Raw genomic sequence first — 19,305 nt, 5'->3', positions numbered from 1 at the left:
CCTGGGAGGGATACAGAAACATTGTCTGAGCAGCCAGGGATCAGGTTAGGAAAGCCAAAGCCTGTTTAGAATTAAATATTACCAGGGATGTCAAGGTCAATAAGAGAGGGTTCTACAGGTACATCAGTGATAAAAGGAAGATATGGGAAGATATAGGTCCTCTCCAGGTGTCAACAGGATACCTAGTCACCAAGGATATGGAGAAAGCTGAGGTACTTCATGATTTTTTTTGCCTCAGTCTTCATTAATGCTAGCTCCAGCCACATGGCCCAGGCCCCAAAAGTCAAAGGCAGAGACTGGAAGAATGGTGAGCCACCCAATGTATGAGAAGATCAGGTTGTGTAAGATGGAAATCCATCTCCTATTGCAGAGGGCACACTTGGTCTTCTGCAAACTTCCTGAGGGTACACTCTGCCAACATCCAGACCTTTACTGAAGATTTTACATACGGAATGGAACAAAGCATTGCCACATGGGGGAATACTGCTAGTTTCTGGCCTCCAGTGAGACTTTCGCCACTGATCACCACCTTCTGGGCTCGGCGATTCAGGCAGAGCCCACCACATAAGCACGCGGCCCATACACCCAATGTATTCATTCAGTAAACCATCTAGCCGGGGACATAAAATGCCTTCTCTCTGGCAAGGGCTCGCTGCTGGGCTCACATTCAACTTGGTGTCCATCAGGACACCCAGGACTATCTTGGCAAAGCTGTTTTCCAGCAGGGAATCCCCAGCAACCCCTGGAACCGGGGGCTGTTGCTCCCCAGGTGCAGAGATCGGCCTTTCCCCCTGTTGAACTGCTCGGGGTTGCTGTGTGTGCAGGGCACAGCCTGCCTTCCTGCAGCCAGCAGCAGCACCAGGCCCTGACTCTGCACACCGGGTATCTGGGAGCTGCCATGGCCAGGTCATGCCCAGCAGGGCATGATGGCAGGAAGGCAGAGCCCCAAGCCCTAGGGGCATGGGGGGTAGTGAGCAGGAGGCCACGTTTGGGGCGATGGCGATGGGCAAAGGCTGGCCCCAGGCACCCCCTGGCACCAAACCTCCCGCTGGGAGCAGCTGCAGAGCTGCAGGCCTGCGGCTGGGCAGCACGCGCTGTCAGGGGGAGCACAGCAGTGGGGCCGGGCACCTGGGGAGGGGAGGGGAGCGCCGAGACAAACACCCCAGCCCTCCTGGCCAAGGGCGGCATCGCCGTGCCCCAACCCCACCACACCTCACAGCGGGCACGCCAGGAGGCGGTGGGCACAGCAGCAGGAAGAGGGGGAGATGGCAGTAGGGCTGGGGATGGCGACACCAAATACATTGTTAGCTACACTGAGACTTTATATATATATATGATTTATTTTCTACATTGTATAGATGTATTTCCTGAGGGCCTTCCGTGTACCCCACCCGCTGGCCCGGCCCTCTTGTGGCCAGCACCTGGGGCGCTGCCCTAGTGTTGCCGGCGGGGTGGCCTCTTCTTGGCTGCTGGAGAAGAGGCCTGGCAGGTGGGGGCCCTCCTCTTCGGGGCTCGCCGGGGCCCCCTTTGGGGATGGTCCCTGCCCTGGTCTGCTGTGGAGGCTCCAAGCACAGCCTCCGGTGTCTCCTCCTGGGGCACTTCTTGGTTCCTGGGGACAAGAACTGGGCTGGAGGGGGGCTGGCCGCGACTCCCTTGAAGGGCAGCGCGGGAGCTGCCCGCGAGTTCGTCTGTGCTGCCTCGAGCAGCGTTGTTGGAGGGCTCTGGACCAGGACCAGGAGGCCCCTCTCGGGAGGCAGAAGGCCTGGGGCCAGCTGCGGGGCTGCCTGCCTGTCCCATGGCAGCACGGGAGCCCTCCAGGCCCAGCAGGCGGTGGGCCACCCAGCTGCACCGCTGCACGGTGATGCCGATGAGCCGGTGCACAAAGGTGGCTGCGTGCTCCGGCATGGAAAGCTGCAGCAGCTGCACCAGGCGATCTTCATCCAGCCCCAGGAGGCCCACGGCGGAGGTGAGGAGGTCTTCCACCATTTGCGCCTCCGCGTGGTCAGCCCCATGGATGCGCCTCAGCTCCTGGCGCAGCCAGGGCAGCACGGGATGGATCAGCGCTGGGTGGTCTCGGAAAAGGGAGGCCCAAACTTCAGGCTGGAGGCCTCCCACAAGAGCCGGCCCTGCAGCTGATGGCGGAGATGCTGCAGGGTGGTGACGGGGGTTGGTGGTGGCTGCGCGGCCACGAGCTCTCCCAGCCGGCTGGGTGATGCGAGACGCTTCTGCCGGCGCTGGGATGATGAGCTCCTCAAATTCATTGTCTGCCCGCACCGAGTGCACGATGGAGCTGACCCTCCTCTTGCAGAGGGGGCACTCGGGCTTGCTCTCCACCCACTGCTGGATGCATCGGAAGCAGAACTGGTGGAGACATGGCATCACGTAGCCCGCGTTGTCCCAGGTGTCAAGGCAAATGGGGCAGCGGCTCTCCAGCGCCGTGGCCATGCTCTCCAGCTGCTGCAGTGGGCTGCGTGGAGCAGGGGATGAGGGGCTGCTCCTCCTCACTGCTGCTGCACCAGCAGCTGTCACGCTGCAAAAGGCAGAGAAGAGGCCACGGTCATCGGCTGGTGTGGGGGCAGCTGCAAGAGCTGTGCAGGTCCCCAGAGGAGGAAACCCTTCCAGCTGCCCAGGGCCCAGGGCAAGGTGTCCCCACCGCGCTTACCTCTGCCGCTGCGAGCGCTCCTCCTGGGTCTCCCGACGGCCCGAACGATGCAGGGCCGTGGAAGAAGCTCTGATGGCTCTGGGAAGGGCACTGAGAGCTGCTGCAGCAACTCCCAGGGCACGACACCAGCACCAAGGCCAACCTCGCTCCTCACTCCAGACCTCACGCAACCGCTCAGCCGGAGTGCGGGCACTAGCCGGCGCGGTGGGACTCTGCGCCCGCATATGAGCAGCCAGGGCCACGCAGTCACAATCCATTGCTCACAGACGTCACAGTCCATCGCTTGGAGACGCCACCAGCCACCCGTAGGAAGTATCCCAATGGCCCATCCTCACCTCGGCAGCTCTCTGGCCCCAAATTCTGAGCCTCCCGCAATGCTCGTGTCCACTCCATGCCCCCCAACTTTTGTCTTGTCCGTGGCACTGGTGTTTCCCAGCAGGCCAGGGTCCCTGGCTGTGCCTTCCCAGGGCCCCGTCCTGGTCACCTTGGCTACGCCATGTGTCTTCAAGCACATACAGCAGGAGGGTCCGTTCGATCACAGCTCGGGCCTGCCTCTCAGGCTGCACCACACAGTCCCTCCAGTCCTGCCCACGCTCCAGCACCACAGAAATATTGTCTGATGACCACAAGCACAGGCAGGTTGTCAAGTATAGAAAAGGCACATCTGTCAACCAGCTCCAAGTGTTCCACCTAAGGCCAATCCAGGAGATCTGAAGAGACCTCCAAAGCTTAGGCCTCTTGTGTGATACCGTCCAGACCAGGAGGAAATACACTTTGTGCTGCTTGCAAATATGGCACCGGCGCTGTTTAACATCTGTGTTGGTGACACGGACAGTGGGATCGAGTGCACCCTCGGCTAGTTTGCCAGTGCCACCGAGCTGTGTGGGAAGGGATGACACGCTGTAGGGAAGGCATGCCATCCAGAGGGACCTGGACAGGCAGGAGGGGTGGGCCTGTGTGAACATCACGGGGTTCCACAAGGCTAAGTGCGAGGTCCTGCATCCGAGCTGGGGCAATGCCAAGGATAAAGAGAGCTTGGGCAGAGAATGGATTGGGAGCAGCCCAGAGGAGAAGGACCTGGGGGTGGTGGTTGACGAGAAGCTCACCATGAGGCAGCACTGTGTGCTTGCAGCCCAGAAAGCCAACCGTATCCTGGCTGCACCAAAAGCAGCGTGGCCAGCAGGGCTGGGGAGGTGATTGTCCCCCTCCGCTCTGCTCTCGTGAGACCCCACCTGGAGCGCTGCGTTCAGCTCTGGGGCCCCCCAGGAAAAGAAGGACAGGGATGCATTCAAATGACTCCAGAGGAGGCTACAGAGATGATGAAGGATCCGGAGTACCCTTTCTACAAAGGCAGGCTGAGGGAGTTGGGAACGTTTAGTGTGGAGAAGAGCAGGCTCCGGGCAGACCTCATAACAGAGGGTAGGTTTAGATGAGATATAAGGAAGACGTTCTTTACTCTGCGGGCCGTGAGGCCCTGGTACGAGTTGCCCAGAGAAGCTGTGGATGCCCCGTCTCTGGAAGTGTTCAAGGCCAGGTTGGATGGGGCTTTGGGCAACCTGGTCCGATGGGAGGTGTCCCTGCCCATGGCAAGACAAAGAGGGGGGGAATTAGATCACAGAATCACATAGGTTGGAAGAGGCCTCAAGATCATCGAGTCCAACCTCTGACCTAACACTAACAAGTCCTCCACTAAACCATATCCCTAAGCTCTACATCTCAACGTCTTTTAAAGACTGCAGGGATGGTGACTCCACCACTTCCCTGGGCAGCCTGTTCCAGTGCCTAACAACCCTTTCAGTAAAGAAGTTCTTCCTAACATCTAACCTAAACCTCCCCTGGCGCAACTTTAGCCCATTCCCCCTCATCTTGCCACCAGGCACGCGGGAGAACAGACCAACCCCCACATCGCTACAGCCTCCTTTAAGGTACCTGTAGAGAGCGATAAGGTCGCCCCTGAGCCTCCTCTTCTCCAGGCTGAACAAGCCCAGCTCCCTCAGCCGCTCCTCGTAAGACTTGTTTTTCAGGCCCCTCACCAGCTTTGTCACCCTTCTCTGGACTCGCTCAAGCACCTCCATGTCCTTCTTGTAGCGAGGGGCCCAAAACTGAGCACAGCACTCGAGGAGCGGCCTCACCAGAGCCAAGTACAGGGGGACGATCACCTCCCTAGCCCTGCTGGCCACACTGCTTCTGGTACAAGCCAGGATGCTGTTGGCCTTCTTGGCCACCTGAGCACACTGCTGGCTCATACTAAGCCGACTATCAACCATCACTCCCAGGTCCTTCTCTGCCTGGCAGCTCTCCAAGCACTCATCTCCCAGCCTGTAGTTCTGCTTGGGGTTATTGCGCCCCAGGGGGATGATCCCTTCCAACCCAAGATTCTCTGATTCTATGAAGGTAATCTAAATGATTAAAGAATAAATTAGTTATTGGATTGTGTGGCCCTTTTCCATAGGAGTTTTAGGGGCAGATCGGTATTCAGGGGTTAATTGATGTTGCCTTTCTAGAAGAATACGGTATGCTGCAGTGAGTCTAAAAGGTGAGAGTGGCCTCTGGCTGTTTCTCTCATAGAATATGTGAGGTGGAAGGGACCCACAAGGATCATTGAGTGCAACTCCTAGTCCCCAAAGGACTATCCCAAAAAAAGATCAAATAAAAGCAGACTGTGTGTCTGAGAGCATTGTCCTAACACTTCTTGAACACCGTCAGGCTTGGTGCTGTGACAACTGTCCTGGGTTAACAGCTTGCTGTCAATCAAAACCTGCGGATTCCTCTCTTTGGGGCTGCTCTCCAGCATCTCGTCCCCCAGTCTGTACGTATAGCCAGGGTTGCCCCTTCCCAGGTGCAGAATCTGGCTGCTTCCAGCCCCAAGCTTTGGGTCTTCATTTGGTGAAAGGCGTTGCACCCAGATGCCACCATGGAGACACCACAGGACGCAGTCACTTTTCCTGGCAGCTTTTTGAGTTCAGTTCCTGTGGCCCCTTGGACTGGGATGGGTGTAGTGCTTGGGTCCCAGCTCAGCTGTGGGCGCTGCTTGGGGTGAGCGCTGAGGGCAGGGTGCGTGCGCTTGCGCTTGACATGAGTTAGCCTGAGGGCACGGAGCCAGCATGCGTGTGTCTGGCTGAGCCCACAGGATGCGCAGAGAGGCCCGTGCTGCTGCTCTTGCACACATCCAAGTCTTGCTGCGTCTCCTCTCCTCGTCTCCAAACCCCGTGGCGTAGCAGCACCCTCGCCAGGGCTTCCCCTACATCCCGACCCCTAGCCCTCTAGCCCAGGGGTATCACACTGCCAGGCTCGTAGCGGAGGACAGCTTTGTACTGAGTCTGCAGGGTGACTGAGGCGAGGCTGGCCAGCCTTCTGCTGCCTCAACTTTTCCTTGGCCTGCCTGGAGCTGCACTTTCACTTTTCTTGGTGCTTTTGCTGCAGATCAGGTGGCTGTGGCTCTTCTGTTTTGCTTATCCTGGTAGGGTACAGCCGTAGCAGACAGCATAGAGGTGCATACACATGGCTGTAAACACTCATTATTCTGTATGGAGAAGATATTTAGGATGCTACCACAAAGCTGGTACAAAGAGCAAAGGGCAAGGCAGAGCTCAGGAAAGCAGAAGCCCAAAAACTGAGGGCAGGCAGTACAGTGAAGAGAAGGCCAGGCCAGCAATAGGGTAGAGGCTGGCCCTGAAAACAAGGGCTGGAAACATCTCACTACGGAGCAGTTACAGAACGGCAGGCCTGCACTGGGCAAAATCAACTTCTGTGTGGGCAGACAAACAAACAAACAAAAAACCAAACAACAAAACAACAGACAAATAGCATCTGGCAGAAGTAAGAAGAAACTACATCCAATGTGGCTACAAGGAGGAGCTGCTTTTCAAGGAAAAAGGTTATCTCATCTCAGTTTGTTGAAAATCAAGCAGAATTATATGTGGCACTCTCACCAAAAGCAGAAAACAATCTACTCCGCTGTCTACTGTTAGAATGACTACAAAAAGACGGAATGCTTCCCTCATTTGCTTCTCTGGAAGCCGTGGTGCTGATTCCTTCAGCTGCAAATTCCAGCCTTCAGAAATAACTACCCGCTGTGTATGTGGGATCCAGCCCTTTCTCCTTGCTAAGATGTTAAGTGTGACTGTGGCCGAGAGTGCTGTGTGACACCCAGCCTCAGGTGCTGAGCTTCAGGGCATTGTGCGTGCTTCTCACAGGACCTCAGCCTGAAGAGTCTGGCTTTATTATCTCTCAGACGTTTACAGTGGCAGCACTGAAAGTAGAAGCACTGAGAGTAGAAGGAACAAGAGGGAGGAGTAGCAGTGCAGGACAAGCTCCCTCCCTTTATTTCCTTCCTTGTTAGCAGCCTGTGAGCAGGGAACCCCTTATCCAGGCCCTGCTCTGATGACCAAGCCCCATGTGAGGAATGAGCCCAGCCAGGAACCAGACTCTGTCTAAGAGGTGAAAGAAGACACCTGCACCTTGTAGCACCAGTGCCCTGCCTGGGTTTTAAAAGTGAAAGCGGGGTTGTGCTTTATCCTTAGTCCCTCGTGGCCTGGCCTGCCGGGATCCCTGTGCTGAAGCTGGTCATCACTGCCCACAGCTTGACTTGGTGGCATCAGGCCTGCTCACCAGATTGCCTCTCCCCACACACATGATACAAAAATCCCTCATACATACCTGTCCACCATTGCCTCCCAGGACCATGATCTGAAACTGGGGTTTTCAGGATGGCTTCTAGCTCCAGGGTGTGTATTTGGTAACAAGACAATACTCACTTCTGCCACCTGATATTCACAGAACCATAGGACCACAGAGCTGCTTTGGCTTGGAGGGGATCTTAAAGATCCCCTGGTTCCAGCCCCCTGCCATGGGCAGGGACACCTCCCACCAGACCAGGTTGCCCAAAGCCCCATCCAGCCTGGCCTTGAACACCTCCAGGCATGGGGCATCCACAGCTTCTCTGGGCAGCCTGTGCCAGGGCCTCACCGCCCTCTGAATAAAGCATTTCTAGCATCTAATCCAAATCTCCCTTCTTTTAGTTTAAAACCATTAACCCCCTTAGAATCATAGAAGGGACCCACAAGGATCATCAAGTCCATCTGCCTTTGTCCAGGCACTGCATGCCTGACCATAAAGTTGCTCTCAGTCTTTTTTAAAAGCCCCCTTTAAGAACTGAAAAGCTGCAATAAGGTCACTCCTGAGCCTTCTCTTCTCCACGCTCAACATCCCCCGCTCCCTCAGCCTTTCTTTACAATAGAGGTGCTCCAGCTCTTTGATCATCCTCATGGCTCTTCTTTGGAGACACTCTAACAGACCTGTGTCCTTCTTGTGCTGTGGGCTCCACACCTGGATGCAGCACTCCCAGTGAGGCCTCACAAAGGCAGAGCAGAGGGGGGCAATCCCCTCCCTCCCCTGCTGGCCACGCTGCTTTTGATGTAGCCCAGGAGGCAGCTGGTCTTCTGGGCCGCAAGCACGCCCTGCTGGCTCATGTCGAGCTGCTCATCCAACAGAACCCCCAAATCCCTCTCCACAGGGCTGCTGTCAGGGAGTTCCTCTCGTGTCTGATATTGCTCCGACACAGGTGCAGCACCTGGTGCTTGGACTTGTTGAACCCAGGCACCCCCTGGCACCAAACCTCCCGCTGGGAGCAGCTGCAGAGCTGCAGGCCTGCGGCTGGGCAGCACGCGCTGTCAGGGGGAGCACAGCAGTGGGGCCGGGCACCTGGGGAGGGGAGGGGAGCACCGAGACGAACACCCCAGCCCTCCTGGCCAAGGGCGGCATCGCTGTGCCCCAACCCCACCAGACCTCACAGCGGGCACGCCAGGAGGCGGTGGGCACAGCAGCAGGAAGAGGGGGAGATGGCAGTAGGGCTGGGGATGGCGACACCAAATACATTGTTAGCTACACTGAGACTTTATATAAATATGATTTATTTTCTACATTGTATAGATGTATTTCCTGAGGGCCTTCCGTGTACCCCACCCGCTGGCCCGGCCCTCTTGTGGCCAGCACCTGGGGCGCTGCCCTAGTGTTGCCGGCGGGGTGGCCTCTTCTTGGCTGCTGGAGAAGAGGCCTGGGAGGTGGGGGCCCTCCTCTTCGGGGCTCGCCGGGGCCCCCTTTGGGGATGGTCCCTGCCCTGGTCTGCTGTGGAGGCTCCGGGCACAGCCTCCTGGGGCGCTTCTTGGTTCCTGGGGACAGGAACTGGGCTGGAGGGGGGCTGGCCGCGACTCCCTTGAAGGGCAGCGCTGGAGCTGCCCGCGAGTTCGTCTGTGCTGCCTCGAGCAGCGTTGTTGGAGGGCTCTGGACCAGGACCAGGAGGCCCCTCTCGGGAGGCAGAAGGCCTGGGGCCAGCTGCGGGGCTGCCTGCCTGTCCCATGGCAGCACGGGAGCCCTCCAGGCCCAGCAGGCGGTGGGCCACCCAGCTGCACCGCTGCACGGTGATGCCGATGAGCCGGTGCACAAAGGTGGCTGCGTGCTCCGGCATGGAAAGCTGCAGCAGCTGCACCAGGCGATCTTCATCCAGCCCCAGGAGGCCCACGGCGGAGGTGAGGAGGTCTTCCACCATTTGCGCCTCCGCGTGGTCAGCCCCATGGATGCGCCTCAGCTCCTGGCGCAGCCAGGGCAGCACGGGATGGATCAGCGTTGGGTGGTCTCGGAAAAGGGAGGCCCAAACTTCAGGCTGGAGGCCTCCCACAAGAGCCGGCCCTGCAGCTGATGGCGGAGATGCTGCAGGGTGGTGACGGGGGTTGGTGGTGGCTGCGCGGCCACGAGCTCTCCCAGCCGGCTGGGTGATGACAGACGCTTCTGCCGGCGCTGGGATGATGAGCTCCTCAAATTCATTGTCTGCCCGCACCGAGTGCACGATGGAGCTGACCCTCCTCTTGCAGAGGGGGCACTCGGGCTTGCTCTCCACCCACTGCTGGATGCATCGGAAGCAGAACTGGTGGAGACATGGCATCACGTAGCCCGCGTTGTCCCAGGTGTCAAGGCAAATGGGGCAGCGGCTCTCCAGCGCCGTGGCCATGCTCTCCAGCTGCTGCAGTGGGCTGCGTGGAGCAGGGGATGAGGGGCTGCTCCTCCTCACTGCTGCTGCACCAGCAGCTGTCACGCTGCAAAAGGCAGAGAAGAGGCCACGGTCATCGGCTGGTGTGGGGGCAGCTGCAAGAGCTGTGCAGGTCCCCAGAGGAGGAAACCCTTCCAGCTGCCCAGGGCCCAGGGCAAGGTGTCCCCACCGCGCTTACCTCTGCCGCTGCGAGCGCTCCTCCTGGGTCTCCCGACGGCCCGAACGACGCAGGGCCGTGGAAGAAGCTCTGATGGCTCTGGGAAGGGCACTGAGAGCTGCTGCAGCAACTCCCAGGGCACGACACCAGCACCAAGGCCAACCTCGCTCCTCACTCCAGACCTCACGCAACCGCTCAGCCGGAGTGCGGGCACTAGCCGGCGCGGTGGGACTCTGCGCCCGCATATGAGCAGCCAGGGCCACGCAGTCACAATCCATTGCTCACAGACGTCACAGTCCATCGCTTGGAGACGCCACCAGCCACCCGTAGGAAGTATCCCAATGGCCCATCCTCACCTCGGCAGCTCTCTGGCCCCAAATTCTGAGCCTCCCGCAATGCTCGTGTCCACTCCATGCCCCCCAACTTTTGTCTTGTCCGTGGCACTGGTGTTTCCCAGCAGTGTGGGGTCCCTGGCTGTGCCTTCCCAGGGCCCCGTCCCGGTCACCTTGGCTACGCCATGTGTCTTCAAGCACATACAGCAGGAGGGTCCGTTCGATCACAGCTCGGGCCTGCCTCTCAGGCTGCACCACACAGTCCCTCCAGTCCTGCCCATGCCCCAGCACTGCTGGCCTGCCCTCTGGGCTCCCGTGCTTCCTCCCACGCTGGGTGGAAGTCAGCCCTCTGCTTGCTCCCGGGGACTTTCTCCCGTCTGTCTTTACTGGCTGGGGAGAGCAGGGCTGATGGTGCCCTCTGCTCAGCACCCATCAGGCCTCACCCAGGCACTGCGTCCTTTGTAGGGTCCTGGGCAGGAGACACACGGGGAAGCTGCAGGGGCCCTGCCAGGAAGGCCTGTGCAACCAGGGCTGGGTCAGCATGGGTCAGAAGAGGTTTAAGGGCACCTAACAGCACGCTCTGGTGCCTTTGGGGAAGGCATCAAGGAAACGGGGCCTGGCTCCTCACAGCAGTGCCTGGTGAGAGAGGGAGGGGCAGTGGCATCAGATGGAACTGGACAGCTTCAGGCTGGATATAAGGGAAACAAAAGCACAAGGATCATTCAGCACTGGAGGGAGTGGCTGTCCGGAAAGGCTGTGGGACCCCTGGGCACAAAGGATTTCAAGACCTGAGTACTCATGACCCCGAGCCTCCAGGTCTAACTTCAGTGCTGACCATGTGCTGAGCCAGTGGGGCTGGAGTACAGACCTCCTCAAGCCCCTTGCAGCAGGCGTGCTTCTGGGCTTTGGTGATTGCTATGAAACATGGAAGGTAGCAGCTGTGTGTGGAAGCTTCTGGAAGGGCTGGCTGAGGAGGCCCCATAAGCACAGCAGGTAGTGGTGGCACCCACACTACAACTTCATTGAGATCACAGCACAGCTGTGTGCAGCTTCTCAGGATGCCCAATCAGGGAAATAAAAGCAGAGATGACCTGAAAGCAGAAAAGGGTGTGACTGAAGGAAGGGGAAACTGAGGCCTATTGCTGACTAGAAGCTACATGCTGGAGCAACCGGTGACCCAGCTGAGGAGATGGAAAAACTGCCAGTGAAGCAGAATTATTGTCTGATGACCACAACCACAGGCAGGTTGTCAAGTGTAGAAAAGGCACATCTGTCAACCAGCTCAGAGTCATCCACGTAAGGCCAATCCAGGAGATCTGAAGAGACCTCCAAAGCTTTGATCTCTTGGCCTTACGTGATTCCATCCATACCAGGAGGATACACTTTGTGCTGCTTGCAAATATGGCACCGGCCAAATATACCGAGGGTAGGTTTATATTAGGTATACAAAAGACATTCTTTACTCTGTGGGTGGTAAGGCACCAGAACAAGTTGCCCAGAGAAGCTGTGTATGCCCCATCCCTGGAAGTATTCAAGGCTAGGTTGGATAGGGCTTTGAGTATCCTGTTCTAGTGGGAGGTGTCCCTGCCCATGGCAGGGGAAGAAGGGGAATTAGGTCCTTTTTAAGGTCCCTTCCAACCCAAACCAATCTATGGTTCTAACATTCTATGAAGGTGATGATACTTCGTAAGATCATCCCCTTCCTAGGGATGTGAAGTTATTCATCACTGTAGAGTTTCCAGATGTGAATGGACAGACTGGTAGATAACCCCATCTAGGCACCTTTTGCCTTTGGACCAGATGATCTTTCAAGGTATCTTCCACCTCTGGGCTGTTGAACGATCCTATGATCCTGTGATCTTTTTATTCTGGGAGAGCAGGGGAAGGCAGATAGCCTCAGAACACAGTGTCTGTAACTCTGGGAAACAAACAAGAAAACTGTTTCAAACAAGGAAATACTGTTTCTTAAACAGTACTGTTTCTTAAACAGTATTTCCAGTAAAAGATGGCTAAGTGCTGCTGGGGTTAATGGCCCAAGGTAAAAATGCTATCAGCTTTCTCAATTTGCCATTAATCTGAAGGAAATGCACTGTGCTCTAATTGCTTAATTAATTAAATGAACCTCGTACTTGAATATCACTGTAGAGAGATTGTAAGATTCCATTTCAGATGGCTACCAGAAGTAGGTGTTTTAGCAAAGCCTCTTGACAATTACATTAATCTGGTTAATTAACATGCAATTTTATTTTGAACATGGTCAAGAGATTATTTTTAATTTTTGTACCAGCATGAACATGATGGTAGGCCTTAATGGTTCTTGTGGTTCTTATCCATGTTAATCCAGGAAAACTGATAGTTTACCAGTTGCAGGAGCTGATGTGCATTAAGAAAATTGAAGAACAGACAAATGAGCAATAACATCCACACACACATATGCACTTACTGTCTTATGACAAAAAAAAAAAATTTGAGTGACTAGTACAACTGAGCTGGAATTGCCTCTATCTTACTCTCTTTTCTGGACTATCTTGCTCTCACTTCTCTGGAAAAGAAGTTATGTTGTTCAATAGGATCATTCAGCCTTGCAGTAGAGAGCTGTTGATGTGCATAGAATCATAAAATATCCTCTGTTGGATGGGACCTACATGGATCACCACCTGGATTCATACGGGACTACCTAAAAATTAAATGAAATGTCTGAAAGCATTGTACAAATGCTTCTTGAACTCCAGTAGGCTTGGGACCGTGACCACTTCCCTGGGCAGCCTGTTTCAGTGCCTGACCATGCTATCAGTCAGGAAAAGCCTTTCCCTAACCCCCAGCCTGACTCTCCCCTGACCCAGCTCCATGCCATTCCCTCAGGTCCTGTCGCTCTCCCCAGAGAGCAGAGCTCAGCGCCTGCCCCTCCGCTCCCCTCGTGAGGGAGCTGCAGGCCACCATGAGGCCTTCCCTCAGCCTACTCTGCTCGGGGCTGAACAAACCAAGGAACCCTGTTCCTTAAACACCTTCCCCTCCAGGCCCTTCACTATCTTTGTTGCTCTTCTTTGGAGACTCTGGAATAGTTTTATGTCGTATATGTTCTTACATTGTGGTGCCCAAAGTTGCACACAGTACTCGAGGTGAGGCCACACCAGAGCAGAGCAGAGCAGAGCAGGACAATCCCTTTCCCTTGACCAGCAAACAGTGCTGTGCCTGATGCATCCCATGGTACAGTTGGCCCTTTTGGCTGCCAGGGTACACTGCTGGCTCATATACATTTCACCATTGACCAAAAGTTCTCAGATCCCTTTCCGTGAGGCTGTTTCCCAGGTTATCATCCCTCAGTCTGTAAATATAGCCAGGATTATCCTGTCTCTGGTACAGAATCCAGCATTTCCTCTTGTAAAATTTCTTACTATTGGTGATTGCTCAGCCCTCTAATCTATGAAGATCTCTCTGCAAGACCTCTTTACCCTCAAGGAATTCAGCAGCTCCTACATATTTATTATCATCAGTAAACTTACTTGGTGTGCATTTGACTCCTGTGTCATGATCATTTCCAAAAGCATTAAAGAGGACTGGCCCTAAAATTGAGCCCTGAAATTGAGCCCTAAAAATCTGCATAATTTCTGTATCACAGCTACATGACTTCCTCATAACAGCTGCATCACATCTGCAATGACTGGCAGTGAACATGAAATACAAGGACTCCAAAAGATCAAAGAACTTGTACTTGACAGACCTTACTGTGGAGAACTGCTTCACTGTTTCAAGCACCATAACACAGAAAGTTTACAGTGTCTGTAAAAAGGCTGTCCTTTTACCTTGTCCTCAACATGATTGTGGATATCTTGCCAACTCCTACAGATTCCTTAGCTATCCTCGTGTCACTGTTCCAGTGGACATGGGATAGGAATGAAGAAAAGACTGGAGATTGAATTGGCTGAGGAAATAAACCCCATACTCATCTTCCCTCTAGTGTCTCAGAGCCTGGTGCTATACCAGGATGGTCTCCCTTAAGAAGAGTTAAGAAAGTACAAAAGGCAGAGCAGAGCTGCATTTACCTCTATTAACACAATAAAAACGTCAGCCAAAGGCTTTCTGAGTGATCTTGGATGTAAGAAAATACAAGGGAAGGGATTTCACTGGAAGCGGTATCTTGCTGACAGCCAAGCACTGGGGTCCTGAAGCAGATCTTTGCATGGTGCTGGTGGTCATTCTTGTTGTAAACTTCACAACTGAAATATGGATGATGGGATTTTTTTTTATTTTTTTTTTGGCAGACTCTCCAGTAGTAGCTGCCAGACCTTGCAGGGAAACTACGGCCATATTGAAAGTAGAATGAACCTTGCATGTAAAGAAAGAGCAGTTATTGACATCCAGATCTTGTTTGCTTGAAGACTAAACTAAGGTGCTACAGGAACACAGCATATTTAAGTGGTCTTTGGTATTGAAGATCCCTTGGAGTACTGCCATAGTGAAATGGGGTTTGACATAAATGAAAATGTTGATAGCCTGCCAAGTAAGCTATGAATAAAATTGACCACTTTGGATTTAGAGTGGCTAAATTAGACAGATGTCATCTTACAGCTGGAAAAGGTAAAATTAAATCTAATGGGACTGTCTTTAAGCTCCCTTTTTGGTTTTAGAATTTTATTTTTTTAAGTGTTACCAGATCTTTCCTTCTTCTAGTAAGAAATAAGGATGATAGAAATATTAAATATGAGCTTCTTGTTGTTGGGAATCCCCTCTCTTGCTCTTGTTCCAATGCCTTACCACTTGCAGAGTAAAGAACATCTTCCGTATATGTAAACTAACTCTACCCTAAAAATGGGCAGATATAAAATTTCATTAGATTTATGATATTTGATAAGAATTAAGTCAATAAACCTTGTCACACTCTTTTCCGCTTTCAGGTCATCTCTGCTTTTATTTCCCTGATTGGGCATCCTGAGAAGCTGCACACAGCTGTGCTGTGATCTCAATGAAGTTGTAGTGTGGGTGCCACCACTACCTGCTGTGCTTATGGGGCCTCCTCAGCCAGCCCTTCCAGAAGCTTCCACACACAGCTGCTACCTTCCATGTTTCATAGCAATCACCAAAGCCCAGAAGCACGCCTGCTGCAAGGGGCTTGAGGAGGTCTGTACTCCAGCCCCACTGGCTCAGCACATGGTCAGCACTGAAGTTAGACCTGGAGGCTCGGGGTCATGAGTACTCAGGTCTTGAAATCCTTTGTGCCCAGGGGTCCCACAGCCTTTCCGGACAGCCACTCCCTCCAGTGCTGAATGATCCTTGTGCTTTTGTTTCCCTTATATCCAGCCTGAAGCTGTCCAGTTCCATCTGATGCCACTGCCCCTCCCTCTCTCACCAGGCACTGCTGTGAGGAGCCAGGCCCCGTTTCCTTGATGCCTTCCCCAAAGGCACCAGAGCGTGCTGTTAGGTGCCCTTAAACCTCTTCTGACCCATGCTGACCCAGCCCTGGTTGCACAGGCCTTCCTGGCAGGGCCCCTGCAGCTTCCCCGTGTGTCTCCTGCCCAGGACCCTACAAAGGACGCAGTGCCTGGGTGAGGCCTGATGGGTGCTGAGCAGAGGGCACCATCAGCCCTGCTCTCCCCAGCCAGTAAAGACAGACGGGAGAAAGTCCCCGGGAGCAAGCAGAGGGCTGACTTCCACCCAGCGTGGGAGGAAGCACGGGAGCCCAGAGGGCAGGCCAGCAGTGCTGGGGCATGGGCAGGACTGGAGGGACTGTGTGGTGCAGCCTGAGAGGCAGGCCCGAGCTGTGATCGAACGGACCCTCCTGCTGTATGTGCTTGAAGACACATGGCGTAGCCAAGGTGACCGGGACGGGGCCCTGGGAAGGCACAGCCAGGGACCCCACACTGCTGGGAAACACCAGTGCCACGGACAAGACAAAAGTTGGGGGGCATGGAGTGGACACGAGCATTGCGGGAGGCTCAGAATTTGGGGCCAGAGAGCTGCCGAGGTGAGGATGGGCCATTGGGATACTTCCTACGGGTGGCTGGTGGCGTCTCCAAGCGATGGACTGTGACGTCTGTGAGCAATGGATTGTGACTGCGTGGCCCTGGCTGCTCATATGCGGGCGCAGAGTCCCACCGCGCCGGCTAGTGCCCGCACTCCGGCTGAGCGGTTGCGTGAGGTCTGGAGTGAGGAGCGAGGTTGGCCTTGGTGCTGGTGTCGTGCCCTGGGAGTTGCTGCAGCAGCTCTCAGTGCCCTTCCCAGAGCCATCAGAGCTTCTTCCACGGCCCTGCGTCGTTCGGGCCGTCGGGAGACCCAGGAGGAGCGCTCGCAGCGGCAGAGGTAAGCGCGGTGGGGACACCTTGCCCTGGGCCCTGGGCAGCTGGAAGGGTTTCCTCCTCTGGGGACCTGCACAGCTCTTGCAGCTGCCCCCACACCAGCCGATGACCGTGGCCTCTTCTCTGCCTTTTGCAGCGTGACAGCTGCTGGTGCAGCAGCAGTGAGGAGGAGCAGCCCCTCATCCCCTGCTCCACGCAGCCCACTGCAGCAGCTGGAGAGCATGGCCACGGCGCTGGAGAGCCGCTGCCCCATTTGCCTTGACACCTGGGACAACGCGGGCTACGTGATGCCATGTCTCCACCAGTTCTGCTTCCGATGCATCCAGCAGTGGGTGGAGAGCAAGCCCGAGTGCCCCCTCTGCAAGAGGAGGGTCAGCTCCATCGTGCACTCGGTGCGGGCAGACAATGAATTTGAGGAGCTCATCATCCCAGCGCCGGCAGAAGCGTCTGTCATCACCCAGCCGGCTGGGAGAGCTCGTGGCCGCGCAGCCACCACCAACCCCCGTCACCACCCTGCAGCATCTCCGCCATCAGCTGCAGGGCCGGCTCTTGTGGGAGGCCTCCAGCCTGAAGTTTGGGCCTCCCTTTTCCGAGACCACCCAACGCTGATCCATCCCGTGCTGCCCTGGCTGCGCCAGGAGCTGAGGCGCATCCATGGGGCTGACCACGCGGAGGCGCAATTGGTAGAAGACCTCCTCACCTCCGCCGTGGGCCTCCTGGGGCTGGATGAAGATCGCCTGGTGCAGCTGCTGCAGCTTTCCATGCCGGAGCACGCAGCCACCTTTGTGCACCGGCTCATCGGCATCACCGTGCAGCGGTGCAGCTGGGTGGCCCACCGCCTGCTGGGCCTGGAGGGCTCCCGTGCTGCCATGGGACAGGCAGGCAGCCCCGCAGCTGGCCCCAGGCCTTCTGCCTCCCGAGAGGGGCCTCCTGGTCCTGGTCCAGAGCCCTCCAACAACGCTGCTCGAGGCAGCACAGACGAACTCGCGGGCAGCTCCAGCGCTGCCCTTCAAGGGAGTCGCGGCCAGCCCCCCTCCAGCCCAGTTCCTGTCCCCAGGAACCAAGAAGCGCCCCAGGAGGCTGTGCCCGGAGCCTCCACAGCAGACCAGGGCAGGGACCATCCCCAAAGGGGGCCCCGGCGAGCCCCGAAGAGGAGGGCCCCCACCTCCCAGGCCTCTTCTCCAGCAGCCAAGAAGAGGCCACCCCGCCGGCAACACTAGGGCAGCGCCCCAGGTGCTGGCCACAAGAGGGCCGGGCCAGCGGGTGGGGTACACGGAAGGCCCTCAGGAAATACATCTATACAATGTAGAAAATAAATCATATTTATATAAAGTCTCAGTGTAGCTAACAATGTATTTGGTGTCGCCATCCCCAGCCCTACTGCCATCTCCCCCTCTTCCTGCTGCTGTGCCCACCGCCTCCTGGCGTGCCCGCTGTGAGGTCTGGTGGGGTTGGGGCACGGCGATGCCGCCCTTGGCCAGGAGGGCTGGGGTGTTCGTCTCGGTGCTCCCCTCCCCTCCCCAGGTGCCCGGCCCCACTGCTGTGCTCCCCCTGACAGCGCGTGCTGCCCAGCCGCAGGCCTGCAGCTCTGCAGCTGCTCCCAGCGGGAGGTTTGGTGCCAGGGGGTGCCTGGGTTCAACAAGTCCAAGCACCAGGTGCTGCACCTGTGTTGGAGCAATACCAGACACGAGAGGAACTCCCTGACAGCAGCCCTGTGGAGAGGGATTTGGGGGTTCTGTTGGATGAGCAGCTCGACATGAGCCAGCAGGGCGTGCTTGCGGCCCAGAAGACCAGCTGCCTCCTGGGCTACATCAAAAGCAGCGTGGCCAGCAGGGGAGGGAGGGGATTGCCCCCCTCTGCTCTGCCTTTGTGAGGCCTCACTGGGAGTGCTGCATGCAGGTCTGGAGCCCACAGCACAAGAAGGACACAGGTCTGTTAGAGTGTCTCCAAAGAAGAGCCATGAGGATGATCAAAGAGCTGGAGCACCTCTATTGTAAAGAAAGGCTGAGGGAGCGGGGGATGTTGAGCCTGGAGAAGAGAAGGCTCAGGAGTGACCTTATTGCAGCTTTTCAGTTCTTAAAGGGGGCTTTTAAAAAAGACTGAGAGCAACTTTATGCTCAGGCATGCAGTGCCTGGACAAAGGCAGATGGACTTGATGATCCTTGTGGGTCCCTTCTATGATTCTAAGGGGGTTAATGGTTTTAAACTAAAAGAAGGGAGATTTGGATTAGATGCTATAAATGCTTTATTCAGAGGGCGGTGAGGCCCTGGCACAGGCTGCCCAGAGGAGCTGTGGATGCCCCATGCCTGGAGGTGTTCAAGGCCAGGCTGGATGGGGCTTTGGGCAACCTGGTCTGGTGGGAGGTGTCCCTGCCCATGGCAGGGGGCTGGAACCAGGGGATCTTTAAGATCCCCTCCAAGCCAAAGCAGCTCTGTGGTCCTATGATTCTGTGAATATCAGGTGGCAGAAGTGAGTATTGTCTTGTTACCAAATACACACCCTGGAGCTAGAAGCCATCCTGAAAACCCCAGTTTCAGATCGTGGTCCTGGGAGGCAATGGTGGACAGGTATGTATGAGGGATTTTTGTATCTTATGTGTGGGGAGAGGCAATCTGGTGAGCAGGCCTGATGCCACCAAGTCAAGCTGTGGGCAGTGATGACCAGCTTCAGCACAGGGATCCCGGCAGGCCAGGCCACGAGGGACTAAGGATAAAGCACAACCCTGCTTTCGCTTTTAAAACCCAGGCAGGGCACTGGTGCTACAAGGTGCAGGTGTCTTCTTTCACCTCTTAGACAGAGTCTGGTTCCTGGCTGG

General features: G+C 55.9%; 1 protein-coding gene across 1 annotated transcript; it reads right to left on the bottom strand.

Moving 5' to 3' along the window:
• Positions 1-8,669: 8,669 nt before the first annotated feature.
• On the bottom strand, positions 8,670-10,663 carry LOC137848574 (E3 ubiquitin-protein ligase Topors-like). Its single transcript, XM_068667799.1, has 2 exons — positions 9,886-10,663; positions 8,670-9,753 (listed from the first exon to the last, which is right to left on the bottom strand). Exons 1-2 carry the CDS (start codon positions 10,140-10,142, stop codon positions 8,670-8,672), a joined length of 1,341 nt encoding a protein of 446 aa, XP_068523900.1. The 5' UTR covers positions 10,143-10,663.
• Positions 10,664-19,305: the final 8,642 nt, after the last annotated feature.

Source organism: Anas acuta, chromosome Z (assembly GCF_963932015.1).
Source record: "Anas acuta chromosome Z, bAnaAcu1.1, whole genome shotgun sequence".
NCBI lineage: Eukaryota > Metazoa > Chordata > Aves > Anseriformes > Anatidae > Anas > Anas acuta.
The sequence above is the reverse complement of the archived record's forward strand: the minus strand, read 5'-3'. Positions and strand labels throughout refer to the sequence as shown.

Excerpts from the sequence above, each read along its gene's own strand:
- LOC137848574 (XM_068667799.1), bottom strand. The coding sequence starts at position 10,142 with ATGGATTGTGACTGCGTGGCCCTGGCTGCTCATATGCGGGCGCAGAGT. Across the intron at positions 9,754-9,885 it reads GAGCGCTCGCAGCGGCAGAG|CGTGACAGCTGCTGGTGCAG; the intron begins GTAAGCGCGGTG and ends TGCCTTTTGCAG.